Source organism: Sarcophilus harrisii, chromosome X (assembly GCF_902635505.1).
Source record: "Sarcophilus harrisii chromosome X, mSarHar1.11, whole genome shotgun sequence".
NCBI lineage: Eukaryota > Metazoa > Chordata > Mammalia > Dasyuromorphia > Dasyuridae > Sarcophilus > Sarcophilus harrisii.
In genome coordinates this window covers 42,914,729-42,928,710 of record NC_045432.1, presented here as the reverse complement: position 1 = coordinate 42,928,710, position 13,982 = coordinate 42,914,729, and the positions used below count along the sequence as shown (strand labels likewise).

Sequence of the window (13,982 nt, the reverse complement as noted above, 5' to 3'; positions counted from 1 at the left end):
TGAACTCCTCTGAAGGGCTCTACGGGGGCCTCTGGAAACCACCAGAATTTTGCAGCTGGTACAGAAAGTTGGAAAAACCCCTCCCAAGTAGAAAAAGATCTCAATACACCCTGTTAATATCCTTTAGATTTCATGACTGCTTCCCTCTTCTGTACATTTTTTCATTGGGAGTTCTGATCCTCTTCTTGGTGGCTCTAAAATGTGATAAGAATCAGCTAGCTCGCCCCAACTCTCCTGCGAAGAAGGGCTTCTGAAGATGCAGGTGCTACTGTCAGATGTCAAAAGACAGGGACATCAGGTGCTCCTTTTCTTGATGTCTTGGATCAGAATCTTCAAAAAAAAAAAAAAAAGGATTAGACTTTACTTGATCTCAATCCCATCTCTCACTCAGAAAATGACTTGTGGTTAAATGGGACAAAATTCCCATGTCAGTTACCTGCCTTTTGCTAATCTCCAAGAGGGAAGGTGACTAAAGAGATGTGATCTGTCCTTGTACTGGGTGTAGAAATGGATGCTGGTTCCTGTGGCATATCCACCCAGTCATCAAAGGGTTGCAGGACAGCCATTATAATAATTGGTCAAGCAGTCCAATGGATTTGTGCTCTACTTGAGCCTAGCATTCCTTTCAGTGATGCAGATTGCAACCTGTCTTCTCCTGTCTTTTAGGTGGGATGCTGGTACCTTAAATTTTCCCTAGTGAACTGGGGGCCTTCTTAAGGTTCTCTTGATACCACTGACAGGGATTAAATGTCCTGTGTCTTTAAATGAACAAGTCTCCTTTATTTACATATCCCATAGTTCCTTGTAATGCTGATGCTCATGAGTTTGAATTGCTTACATCATTTCCTTCTCTCCTCCCTCAATTATTTTTGGTGGTTCAATAGGAAACATCTTACTGGACATGAATAGTTAATAGTCTTTATTTAAAGTGAAATAAAATCAAAGAATTGGAGTCTCCAAATTAAAGGGGATTATAGAAGTGCACCTAGTTTAGCCTTGAGCTCTCATGAAATCCCTTTGACAACAGAAGTGATCAGCCCATCTTGGCCTGGATCTTTCCAGTTATGGATGAGCTCCCTGCTTCATGAAGCATTCGTTCCATCCTTGGAAGGTTCTCATGGATAGGAGTTCTTTTGAAAATTCACTGTAATTTTCTCTCCCCGTAATTTCCATTCATTCTTACTAAGTGTTCAATTATGGGTTCATTGGTTCAGTTAATTTCATTGTAACAAGCATGTAAGAGCCTCCAGGTGTGCCCTCTAGATACTATTCTGGGTTATAGGGATCCCAAAGCAGAAGTGAAACGGTCTCTGTCCTCGCTGAACTTGCATTCTGTTGGGGGATAAAACAATAGTATGTGTAAATATAATGTTATTTCAGAAGGGGGTGGAGAACACCAACATCTGGGAACATCAGGAAAGGCCTCATGTGGGAATTGGCCCCCGAGCTGAGCCTTGAAAGGAGACAGTAATTCCAAGAGGCAGCGGGATAAGGAGGAATACCATTCTAGGTATTTGGGACATTGCACATGGAAGGGCCTGGAATGGGAAATGGAACTTTGCATATAAAGGACAGCTAGTAGGTCAGTTTGTTTGGAACATAAAGTCCTTGAGTAGTAATAATGTATACTAATCAGTCTGGTAGGACTTTAAATACTAAGTAGGGTAGTTTATATTTTTTCCCACAAGTAATAGGGAGTTTAGATTAAACGTGACTATGGTATGACTATGTGAGTGCAAAAATGGGTTTGGTTGTGAGAGCTGTGGTAGAGATTTCTAAGTTTCTGAGCTCCTTTCTAGCTCTTATTTCATAATCCTATGTCTTCATGTCAGAATGGGCACAAACAGATTTTATTGAAATGGTCAGAATTGTTTTCCTTTGAATTTAGAAAAGCTTTTCTCATTCACATGTGAATGCCAATTATGTCAAGAAAGAAGTGTTTATTGAATATTCTGCCGATACTGCGCACTGTAGGCATGTCAGAGAAGAACGGGAATATAAAGCAATAATCCTAGCAATTGAATTGAGGAGAAAAGAAAGATCTTTGTGACACAGCTCAGGAACAAGTTAAGAGTTGTTGTCCTACCTCACCTGTTTGATTCTGGTATGTTCTTCCCAGTAGCCTCTGTTCATTTCCATCATCAGGATCAAGTACAGGCAATTAGAAAACAAGACATTGTAGAAAAGGCGTGCTAATCATGTAGTTTTCAGAAGGAGGTGGAGAATACTAACATCTGGGAACATCAGGAATAATAAGTGCAAAGATAATTGGAAAATAAGTTCAAGATATCCTAAGAAGAGAGGAACAACCGGGGATCTGAATCATTTAGAAAAGCTTCTTAGACGTAATACTGAAGTTGCCTTCTATTTGAGAAAGGACATTGACGAGCTGGGCTGTTTCCAGGAGAAGCTGAGCAAGATGGTCAGGGGACTAATGACCAGAGTGTCTACAGTCTCTTGGCCAAACTGAGTGGGCAGGGGTGAAGAGGGGAAGGGAGAAAGAAACAACATTCATATGTGAGAGGAATTAGATTGTTTGGTCCGGTCCCACCCCATTTAAGACATTTTGATAATTTCCTGCCTTTCCTTCTATGTTATCCATCACTGGGTGGAAGGAACAACTTTCTAACAATGAGAGCTTCCCCAAAGTGGAATGGGCTTCTTCAGCACAGAGTGGATTCCCTCTTGCCAGAAACCATCAGATAAAATGGATCCTCACATGCTGAAGGAAGGGGTTCTTGGGTAGGGACGGCTTGAACTCGTTTTTTTCAACTGTGAAATTCTGTGACTTGGTATCTCTTTATATATGCTATAGATATATGTATTGAGGACAGTGCCAAAGCAGTCAAGTAAAATTTGCTCAGAAGATTACGTACAATGTGGTGGCCAGAATAACAAAATCGTCTCTCCTTTTGATATGCTCAGGGCTCCCCAGAGGGAATTCGAACAATTTAATGTTCAGCCAGGTAAAAATATATTTGGTTAAGAATCAAAGCTTAACATAGCCAAATGTTGGATTGTGACCATATTTGGGGGTTTCAGCCTGACCTGGAAATATATACAAAGGAATCCTGAGAAACTGTGGCAGTCCTCTTGGGAGCAGCCTGGCATGCGGCAGCTTCAAGTGACTGTAGGTGGCCTCTACCTCAAAAGGCATATTCGAGGCTGGTCCCTGTTCCATTGGCACTGCCTTTAATGTGCTACCCACGAACACGTTGTGGCCAGATCAACAGTAATTGCCCATATACTGTATCACCATCTGTCCTCTGGTTTTCAAATCCACTTACCTAATTGAATTAGAGTGTTCTTTTGTTGTACAGCTTCCGTTTTAAGTGACGGCCATCCATGTGTAACTGCAACCCTTTTGGTTAATAACCATTGCCTTCTGTTCTCGTTGATGGTCTTTACCGTGGTATTTGGGAAGGAAGATTTCTTCACTGGTTAGTTCTTTGAGGCTGACTTGGATACAGGTAAATTTCGCCGATGGTCCTGTGAGAGCCAAGTTTGTCACTGACCTGGCACGGACCAGTGCACGCTTCATTTGGAAGGTGGCATTTGAGGTGGGCTTTAGAGGTGGCTCGCAATTTCATGACTCACTCAGGAAAGGCATGAAGTGAGTGCCTTTGACCAGAGGCGTGGAGGTAGGGAAGTACAGGGCATGTTAGGTACCCAGCAAGTAGTCCAGGTTGGGTGCCTAGAGGAGAGTGAAATAAGCTCGGCAGAAAGGTTGGGTGATACTTTATTGTGGTGGCCTCCCTGGACTTAGCTTGTCATCTGTATCATGAATGATCTCAGCATCTGAATGGAGATGTGCTGGAAACATCTGGAGCGGGGTGTGTGTAGAGCTTCAAGAGAGAAGTTAGACTTGATTGGGGATACAGATTTAGGAGACATCTGCATGCCCATGGAAGCTATGACTGTGGTGAGATATGAGAGCACCAAGATCAGAGACATAAGACAAAAGTCTTAGTGTAGTTTTAAGCTGTTAAAAAGCTTTTTCCTAAACTTATTATATTTACTACTTTAAAGTACACTGAGACTTTTGGGACTTCCTGTATAAAGAACAACTGAGGACCAGGTAGCCAGGTGGCACAGTAGATAGAGCACCAGCCCTGAAGTCTGGAGGACCTGAGTTCCAATCTGCCTTAAGACACTTAATGCTTCCTAGCTGTGTGATCCCGGGGCAAGTCACTTAACCCCAATTGCCTCAACAACAACAACAAAAAAAGAACAACTGGGGCCAAGGATAGAACTTTGTAGCACACCATCAAGAGTCTGAGAACAGATGAAAGACTTGACTACAGTGCCCGAGGTGACTCTTACCACCATCCCAGGATAAGCCAAAGATTGAGGATGAGACGGTGGTAGACTGAATGGACCATGTGCTATTTGGGAATATCCCATCAGTACAAAGTAGAGACAAATTTGTGCCTCGTGTATATCTTCCAGTTGTCTCTGAATCTGTCATGTTCATTGTTTCTTATGGTACCGCCATTCTATTCCATTCATCCTTACATGCTATAATTAGCTAATTCATTCACTCCCTTATGGGCACTTAGTTTGTTTCTAGTTCTTTGTTGTTACAAAAAAGACTACTGTAAATAATTTGTACATGAATCCCCTTCCTCTTTTTTTCTTTTTGATGTCTTTGAAATGGGCCTAGTAATAAGATTGAAGGGTCATTTAAAATTGCTTTTGTACATTGACTGGCTGGACTCACAACTCTATCCACAAAAATCCCCTTTCCCATTCAAGACTTTTCCACGGTCTTCTTTGTATCTCGAAATGTTTGTGTTTGTTAATGATTAAGTTCATAATAATAATGAGTATTCAACCAATGTAACTGAATTAACACAAAACTGTGCCTAAGAATTTTTGTGCTTACAACAAAGGGTATGATTGGGGGAGTTTGGGAAGGGGAGAAGAAACTGCACCAGGTTCATGTACCTGAGGTCTCGGTACATGAAGGAATAGACACTGCTAGGGATGGGTGGGAGGGGGAGAAAACACACCTTAGGTGTTATGGTACTTTTACATGGGTCATTGCTCTGGGATAATGCTCCTGATTTCTCCCATGCTAGTTAAAGTTCTGTATCCATATGCCTTAGGCTTCTTATGTGAATCCTGATGTATTTATCCAAGTTGAGAACTTGAACATGGTTTTGAAATAAAAGGATTCATTAGAATATAACTTCATGATATTTTTGGTATATAGTATTAGGGATTTAACAAAACTTCCTTTTGGCTAATAATCTTTTTATTCCTTCTTTTCCACAGTATACAGTTTGGAACTTTCTTCCAAAGAACCTTTTTGAACAGTTTCGAAGAATTGCAAATTTTTATTTCCTGATCATTTTCCTTGTCCAGGTAAGGCCTAGATAAGTGCAAATGTCATTTTAGGTATTTAAAGGTATGGGTACTTCAGGCAATTTGTTGCTCTTTCCATCATTGGTAATTGAATGCTTTTATTGAGTTTCATTAAAAATGAAGGTTGGCAATAGAAGGTTTTGGATTTGATATGTATGATCTTTATAAGAGGAAGTAGACAGTTGTGTCATTTATATACTTCTCTCATATATGGTCATGAACTTAGAGCTAGAGGGATCTTAGAGATCATTAAGTCCAAACTCTTTAGTTGATAGATGAGGAAACATACCTCAGTATGCCTCAGTTTCCTCATCTCAGTGACTTTTCCAGAGTCACACAGGTAGTAAGTGACTGAAGACAGATTTTAACTCAAGCCTTTCTGACTGCAGGCCCAATGCTCTATCCACTACCTCACATATTTGTATTCATATTCATGCCAGATTATATCTTAGTAGTTTTTTTTTTAAAAAAAGGCTTAACAAAGGGTAGGATTTCATATCTGTCCATTAGGGAATTGACGTTGGTTTACATAGTCATTTTCACCTTTCTTTACCCTCCTCCAAGCTTATAGATTGGCCTGCTGTCCTCAATTATAGATGTTGAGGTCTTCATCAATTATTAAAGTCAGTGGTTAGATGTTATATATCATCTTAGAAAGGACCCGGTCTGGTTCAGAATAAATCCTTTTAGATTTGAAAGCTAGTGTACACAAGAGCCACATGTTTGGCTTTTTTCCCCCCTTACACTAAGACCCCTAATTTGACTATTGCGGCTGGTGGGGTGTCAGGCACATATACACATCCGCATTTATGTAGCTCTTGAGGATTGTCCCAGTACATTAGTAGAGCTCACTTAACCCAGTCATGGCCCCTAAAGGCCATATTAAGATTCTTCCTTACATCCAGCCGAAGGTACTTTGTTTCAAAGAAACTGCAAATCCTGTTCACTGTAGTGAACCTTCTTTATTTGCTGGGATCATGACCTCTTCAGATCCTATCAGGGGATGGGCAAGTGGGTTAATTCTCATTTTTCTTGAATTTTGGACTTTCTTGAAAGATTAAGGGCACAGGCTTTATCAATGAGCATCTAAGGTAACATATGGTTAGGAAGCAGCCACTGATGCTTTCTCCCACCCTCCAATTATGGGGTAACAGTAGAGATGTGGCTATCTGTATAGCTTTGTGGGGAGTAGATCTGTAGGATTTCATCGCAGGGGACATATTAAAGGTCAGAAGCCCAGAGGAATAGAAAATCAGATGAAAATACCACACACTGAAAAGATTTTCTTGTTTGTTTGTTTTTTCTAGTTGGTTCAGGTGTGTGTGTGTGGGGGGGGAAAGGGGAGTCATGATGCCAGCCTGCATTGGTGAAAGGAGCTTTCCTTATGTGAGAGTTCTCTCCATCAGTGAAATCATGGGTCTGGACCATTATCTATATGTCTACATGCACCTTTTCTTTTCCTTCATCTGCTTTGAATTTTTTCTTTGTGTTTTCATTCAGCTCAGTGTACCTGGCAGATAGCAGGAGCTTATTAAATAAATGTTCATTGAATTGGACAAGTGCTTTGGCACGGGGGTAGAGAGTATCAACTCTAAATCTAAAATATTATCACCAGGAAGGCTGAAATGTCATTTGGGAAATTTTAACATTTAAGGAGCCCTTGAAATGGTTCTTTAGGTACTTAACACCCTCAATAGTTGTTAGCAGAGTGAAACAGACTGACTCTTAGTTTTCTGGTGATATTGGCGAAAAGCCAAGCAAAGCCACCTGTACACACATGCTCGCACACATAGACACACATTTTAAAAATGTGAAATGCTAGTTAGAATTTCTGAGACAGGAGGGATGTGGGGTGCCCTCCAGGGAGTCCATGTATACCTAGAACTGTACTTTGACTTGGGGAATTGTCAGCCGGAGAGCCAATCTTCACACTACATTCCTGTGCCTTCCCGAAGCGGGGGCAACATCTGCAGATTTGGCCCGGGTGCCCCAAGAATTCCTTGCTCTGGAAGATTCCTAATGACCCCATGCTTTTGACTGTACAAATATATCAAGAGATGGGGGATTCTGGGAGGGGGAAGTACAGTGGATCTTCAGGATCAAGATTGGAAAAGGAGAAAAATGACAGAAATGAAGTAATTCCTGCCCTCAGAGAGTTTCTGAGTGAACTTTTGAGGTAGGTGTGGGGTGAAATGCATCTGAGGTGTGCCATGGGAAGAGTGTTAAGTTCAGAACCAGAGAAGCTGCCCCTTGTTCCCTGTGTGATGGTGAGGAAGTCATTTCTGGGTTACATTCCTTGGGTGTAAAATGTTGGGGGATGAGGTTTCTGGACTGGATGACTTCTGAAGGCCTTTCTAGTTCTTGACATCGTACAGTCTCAATGACCGACTCCTCTGTTCACGGAAGGGTGATTTTTGTCAATGCAGATACTCCCTTCGTCTCTACAACCCTGTGAACCTTTTTGGACTATCTTTTGGGGACAATGTGACCTTTTCACCCACTCTCCCTGCAAGGAAATAAATAAATCATCTGAATTACCTTTCATGGAGCTGACCTTCAATCTAGGAGTCTATAAATCTTTCTAGGTGACAGTTGTAAGGTACAGAATAAAAGCTGGGAAGGATCTCGGGTTCCATAATGTCTGATCTCCTCATTTTCCAAATGAGGCCTTGGGAACAGAGTGACTCGTCAGGATCACATAAATATGTGAACTTATCCTCTGACTCTGTGTGTACTGTTATTTCCTTGTTCTTCTTGGCCCCAGAAGGGCACTGGAAGCACAGGATTGCTGAGAGGCAGATCTGAGTTGATTGTCAGAAAAACTTCCCAACCAGAACTATCCCCAAGTTGAATGGATTGACTGCTTTGGGAGGCCAAGGGTTCTCGTTCATTTCCCCCAAGTGGCTGGTTGAATATGTGTCTTTGTAGGAGAAATCCTTGTTCTGACACATTTTGGACTAGAATCCCTTCCATCTCTGGGGTTCTCTGATTCATAGGATCTTCAATTTAGAGCTGGAATAGACCTCACAGGCAGCTAGTTTACTCTACAGAAAAGGAAACTGAGGCTCACAGTTGAAATTTGAACAGTTGAAATGTTCCCGGGTCTAAGTCCAATACTTTACCCACCATTTGAGATTTTGTGAAAGAAATTGACCTCTTCTCAGTTGGGGCCATTTATTAATACCTGGTCTCTTAATAAAAGTGGGAGAACTTCTTGGCAAAGACAAAGTGATCTTATCAGCGCTTGGTGTTCTCTTACATTTGGAAACTCAGAAATACTTTTTATCCTTTTATACATTTCTGAGGTCCCCGTAGCTGAGGTTCCAGCATCTCCCCATGATTTTCCAAACATGAATAATTTTCGGGAGAGTGCTAAGCAGGTCTCGTTCTCCTTGAAGCCAGGGCAGCTTGCCCACAGCATCCTGATGCACGAGGAGAGCCTACCATAATCATAAGGCAGAGGCCTCATGACTGTGCTGGGGTCAAGATTATAGCAGGCTGCTTGACTTGGCTCTGCTAGAGCTGCTGGCTTTTGTTTGAATGAAAATTGATCTCTACTCTGGTCCCCGAAAATTAACTGGGCTTGGTCTACATGTTTGTAAGCAGAATATAAGCTGTGGTGGCTACACATAATAAATTAGGACTGTAGCGTCAATAGTTTTGGAGCAGGAAGCTACCTCAGAAGCTATGTCATCTAGTCCCCCTTCATTTTACGGAAATAGAAAATGAGGCCCAAGGAGGGAAAATCACATTCCCCAAATAGCATGTGAAATCCATTAGGCCAGGGACTGTGTTTTTGCCTTTCTCTATGTCCCCAACACATAGCACAGTTTGGCTCATAGTAGGTTCTTAATAAATGCTTGTTGACTGACACAAGTTGACCTACCCGAGAACATGTTGGTAGCAGGAGAGTCGGGACTCAAACCTCGTACTTTTGTCTATCCATCTTGGTATCCATCTTGGTTACTTATACTTTGCTTCTGTTTTGTTCTGAACTGGATTTTTCTCTGTGCTTAGGTCACCGTAGATACACCGACCAGCCCTGTGACCAGTGGACTCCCGCTTTTCTTCGTGATAACTGTCACTGCTATTAAACAGGTAATCTGATACTTTTTCTTATAAATAACAAGTGATACCATTCACATGGCTACTCAGCATTTTTCCTTGGGGGGGGGGAGGGAGAGGAGAGGCACATATCTGGGGGTTGCCTTGCACCTGACTTGTCTTCCAATCACATCCTTTCTTTTCATTGCTCACCATTCCCCTTGTGAGCTGATCATATGCACTCTCATATGATCGTATAGATTGAGCTCTCTGCTCCTCTCCTGTCGTTTCCAGTGTGGTCCTATTGAATATGGAACCAAATTCCAGAATGTTCCTGCAATGAGATTTATCTTCCTTCTTGTTCGTGCTTTCCTTTAATTTTTATTTTATATGAACCTGTAATTGCTTCCATGTGGGGAAACTCCCAGTGTGAAAACTCCCTTCACTAATGCAATTCGATCACCCTGCCCTTCCATCAGTAAACTTTTTCTGGGTCACATGGACAGGATATATCAGATTGGAGACTTGAACTTGGGTCTTCCTGACTTTAAATCTGGTTCTGTATCCCCCATCTCATTTCCACTTGAGGAACAACTATTCTCTTATATCCCTTTATGTCATCTTCAGCTTGGAATAAAGATTCAGTGAACACGGGTCCTTCTGTAAGTAGCCTAGAGAAGCATTGTGGCATATTATATAGGATTCTGGACCTGAGGGCTGTGTTCAAATCCTACTTCAAACACTTGGTAGCCATATGACCCCGGATAAGTCACTTGCCGCCATTCTTGTTTTCCTCATCTGTAAATGTCAGTAGTATTTGTCTGTAGTAGAAGCAAAACCAAAGGCTGATGTAGGGATCCCATAGGCTGGCATTCAAGTCAAGTGGCTATGTGACTGTGACCAAGTCACAATCTCTCAGTACCTCAAGTGATTCTTCAAGACTACAGATTTTAGATGCCTTATCTGCATTTGCAGTAAATAGAAATGAAACAGATTAAATCGGGTTTGGAGCCAAAAAGCCAAACACATTAAAAAGAAAAGAAATGTCACTTATTACTTGGAATATCCCACCAGACTTGCTATGCCTCCAATGTAGGCGTCCTTTCCAATGATACAGATCGCCATCAGTCCATGCTTACTTATCACGAATGATTCCCATCTGTGTCCTCACCAAAGTTTTCCCCTGGGGTCCAGCCACTGTCAGCTATTATTTTTATCCTTCTTCAAGGATTGGCCATGGTTGCCGTTGATGATATCTGGCCTTCGAACTCTCTTCTCAGGGAGGGGGAAGCTCTGTTGCTTCTTTTAGTGACTTGCCAACAGAACGTAGACTTGGAGGGATTGGGAGAACAAGTGGACTTGAAATCCTTCAAATATACCTTGACAGTTCTGGGTACTCATCTTATTAAAAAATATATTTTTTGACAGTGATTTATCAAGACACTTAAAAAAAGGGACCCAAAGAAGGCAGCTGTTCTGAGTTCTGTTAAGCAGCAGGGGGCAATTCAGATCCCTCTTTTTGCTCTTGGGGTTCTCTGCCCACCTCTTGCCTGTCACATATGACAAGAATATCATATGAAGACCTTGGCTGTTAAATAAAAGACCTTAAGGATAGTTTCCCCCAGGACTACAAAGATTATTTTCTTAAACATCACTGAATTGCTATTTCCAGGAATAGCCATGCCGAGTTTTCAAAAGCCGCTCCCGATTCATCTTCCCTCAATTAACAGTCAGCCCCTTGTCATTTCATGGGCATCTCTGGAAGTACCCTCTGGGGGCCATCATCTGGAATTGTGAAAAAGTAGAGGAAGAGATTAAATACAGTCCACAGCAAAGAAAAGGGAATGGGGAGGGAGAGAAAGAAATGATGAAAGTTTTCCTTTTAGTAAATTTTATTCGATGCCTTTTTAAAAAATCACATTCATTTCTGGATCTGTTCTTTCCTCTCCAACTCCCTTTTGCCATTCACTCTGATGTGAGTGATCCTGTCCTCTACCTGTCCTGTACCTGTCTTGTACCTGTTCCATCCTGTCCTGTACCTGTTCCACCCTGTCCTGTCCTTTTTCCTTTCCTTTCCTTTCCCTTTTCCTATCCTGTAGCTGTTCTGTCCTGTCCCATCCTGTTCCATCCTTTTTCCTTTCCTTTCCCATCCTGTCCCATTTTGTCCTGTCCTGTCCTTTGCTGTCCCTACCCTGCCCTACCCGGTCCTGCCTGGTCCTGTTCTATCTTCTTCCTTTCCTTCCCTCTCTCCCATCCATTGATCCATCCAAGATAAAAGGCACAAGGTGAAATCAAACAGTCCTGGTTATTCTTAGTTTGTGGAACAAATGAAAGCATTTTACTTAACCTGAGCCTCAGTTTCCCTATTGGTAAAGTCAGGGGTTGAACAAGATGGTTGCCGAGGTCCCTTCAAACTGTCGTTTTAAGATCCTCTGTACAGGTAGCCTCTAAGCTGACACGTTCTAAATCTAGTCTTATGATGATAGGATCTGTTCTGAAGAGATAAAAAGGACCCAGAACACATTGAGACCCAAGCTTGTCCTGGAAAAGGGACTACAAGACTTGGAGTATAGGGTACTGGATCTCTCTCTCTACTCCCCCCTCTCCCACCTCCCACCCCACCCCCATTTAGCCATCGACTAAAGACAGATTCTTCTACCTGAGTTCCGATCTGGCCCCAGACACAAGCTGTGTGACCTGGTTTGCCTCAGTTTCCCCATCTGTAAAATGAGCTGGAAAAGGAAACAGCCAGCTACTCTAGTATCCTTGCCAAGAAAACCTCAAATAGGGTCACAAAGAATCAGATGTGACTCAAAAATGACTAAATAGCTGTAGCAGTGGAACCTAATCACATCAAATTTTCCATCTCGTTGCTTATTTACCTCATGTATAAAATGGGAATAATAACATTTGGGCTACAAATGGCCCTGAATTATCTCACATAAAGTAATGTTTCTAAAGTGTCTTCTTACTATAAATCAGTAGGTGAATGATTTATGATTTTAGCCTCTGGTTTGAGAACTCACTCCACCAATTCAGGGAGTCCTTTCTCTTTAATTTAGCAGATTACTTAGAATATTGGTAGAAGCTTAGAGAACTCGGAGTTGCTCATGATTACACAAGTAGTTAGCTCCCTAGGTGGGATTTGAACTCCTGGTTTAAGCTGGACACTCTCTCCACTGTGCTCTGCTGTCCACGTGCTCCTTTGCATTTCACGTTTTTCATTTCATGTTTTTTTTCTCCCACATACACGGTTTCATAAATCAAGCCAGCATATTCACTTGTCATTTTTGATAGCTACATCACATTCTACTGCACGGTTCCCTTATATGTGTGAGTTTCCAATGCATTCTCACTTATCTTGGTAATACAGACCATTTAAAAACAATTAAGCCATTTCCATCAGGGCCAATGTGATTGTGCGCCTGCTTTGTGTTATCTAGTGCCTTGGATCTTTGGAACGTTCCCTGGTTGACAAGATTTCCCGGGAGGGTGATGCCTAAAGTGTGACTGGAGAGCTTGATGATGCCTTTTTCTAGGGGCTGGTTGAATTTGCTAATGTTTTTACTTCATTCTGAGACTGGGGAGTTTTTGTTTTTTTGTTTTTTGTTTTTTGCATCTAGGGCTATGAAGACTGGCTTAGACATCGAGCTGATAAAGAAGTAAATAAAAGTGTCGTCTATGTTATTGAAAATGCAAAGCGAGTCAAGAAAGAGAGTGAAGCGATTAAGGTAACTTCCACTTTCATTCCTTGATTTCCTTATTTTTAATGTTTTATTGATGCCTTTAAAAAAAACCACGCACACATCCCAGTGATTTCCAGATGTACTCTGTTCTCCCCCTCCCCTCCACCCCAGTGACCCTTCCCTTAAGTTTCACACAATTACCACATCTGACAGGGAATGCTGAGATCCATACTTATTCGCCAACAAAAGGAGGCATTTATTCTATTAATTTCTGGAACCTCATGAGATTGGTCACCATAATTACATCGTGGTGATTTTCTTTTTCTTTTAGAAAGGAATATACTTGTTTGCCACAAAGACTTAAAACTCAAATACTAATAGAAATTATTTCCCTTCTCCCCACCTGTCAAAATGGCGGCAAGAGGGAAAAAAAAGTGTATTAGAAAAGTGTCTGAGGCCAGATTTAAAATCAGATGCTCTTGACTCCAGTAGTGTGCTGATAAATGTTTCACAATCAGCTATGTTACACTTATAAATTTACTTTATACTCAACATTTTCTCTACCATTTTCTTAAGTCTGGAACAGCAACAAAATAATCAGGCCATGTATTTGTAGCATTTGCTGCTTTTCAAAGTGTAAATACTCACACTCAGCTCTCATGAACCTATCTGAGCTGGCTCCACCATACTCATGGATCCAGGTATCATTTGGGCCTGTTTTGGGGATGCTCAGGGAAGTCTTACAGATAAATTACAGTTCATGGAAGATTCTTTTCCCATACTCCCAGATCTTGTTCAATTTATGATTGGTGTATGAGATTCTCAGTATTTATGGGATAAGTTCTAGTGAATCCCTGAAATAAACCTAAAGATGCGGGCAATACA

The 13,982-nt window shown here is 41.6% G+C and overlaps 1 protein-coding gene across 5 annotated transcripts in view; it reads left to right on the top strand.

The window, feature by feature from the left end:
• ATP11C (ATPase phospholipid transporting 11C) overlaps window positions 1–13,982 on the top strand; it is a 193,266-nt gene that overhangs the window by 82,641 nt on the left and 96,643 nt on the right. For all 5 annotated transcript variants that reach the window (XM_031944856.1, XM_031944855.1, XM_031944854.1 and 2 more), the window contains exons 3-5: window positions 5,278–5,367; window positions 9,385–9,465; window positions 13,035–13,142. In XM_031944856.1, coding sequence (XP_031800716.1) covers window positions 5,278–5,367; window positions 9,385–9,465; window positions 13,035–13,142 — 279 coding nt within the window. The remainder of the gene's footprint in view (window positions 1–5,277; window positions 5,368–9,384; window positions 9,466–13,034; window positions 13,143–13,982) is intronic.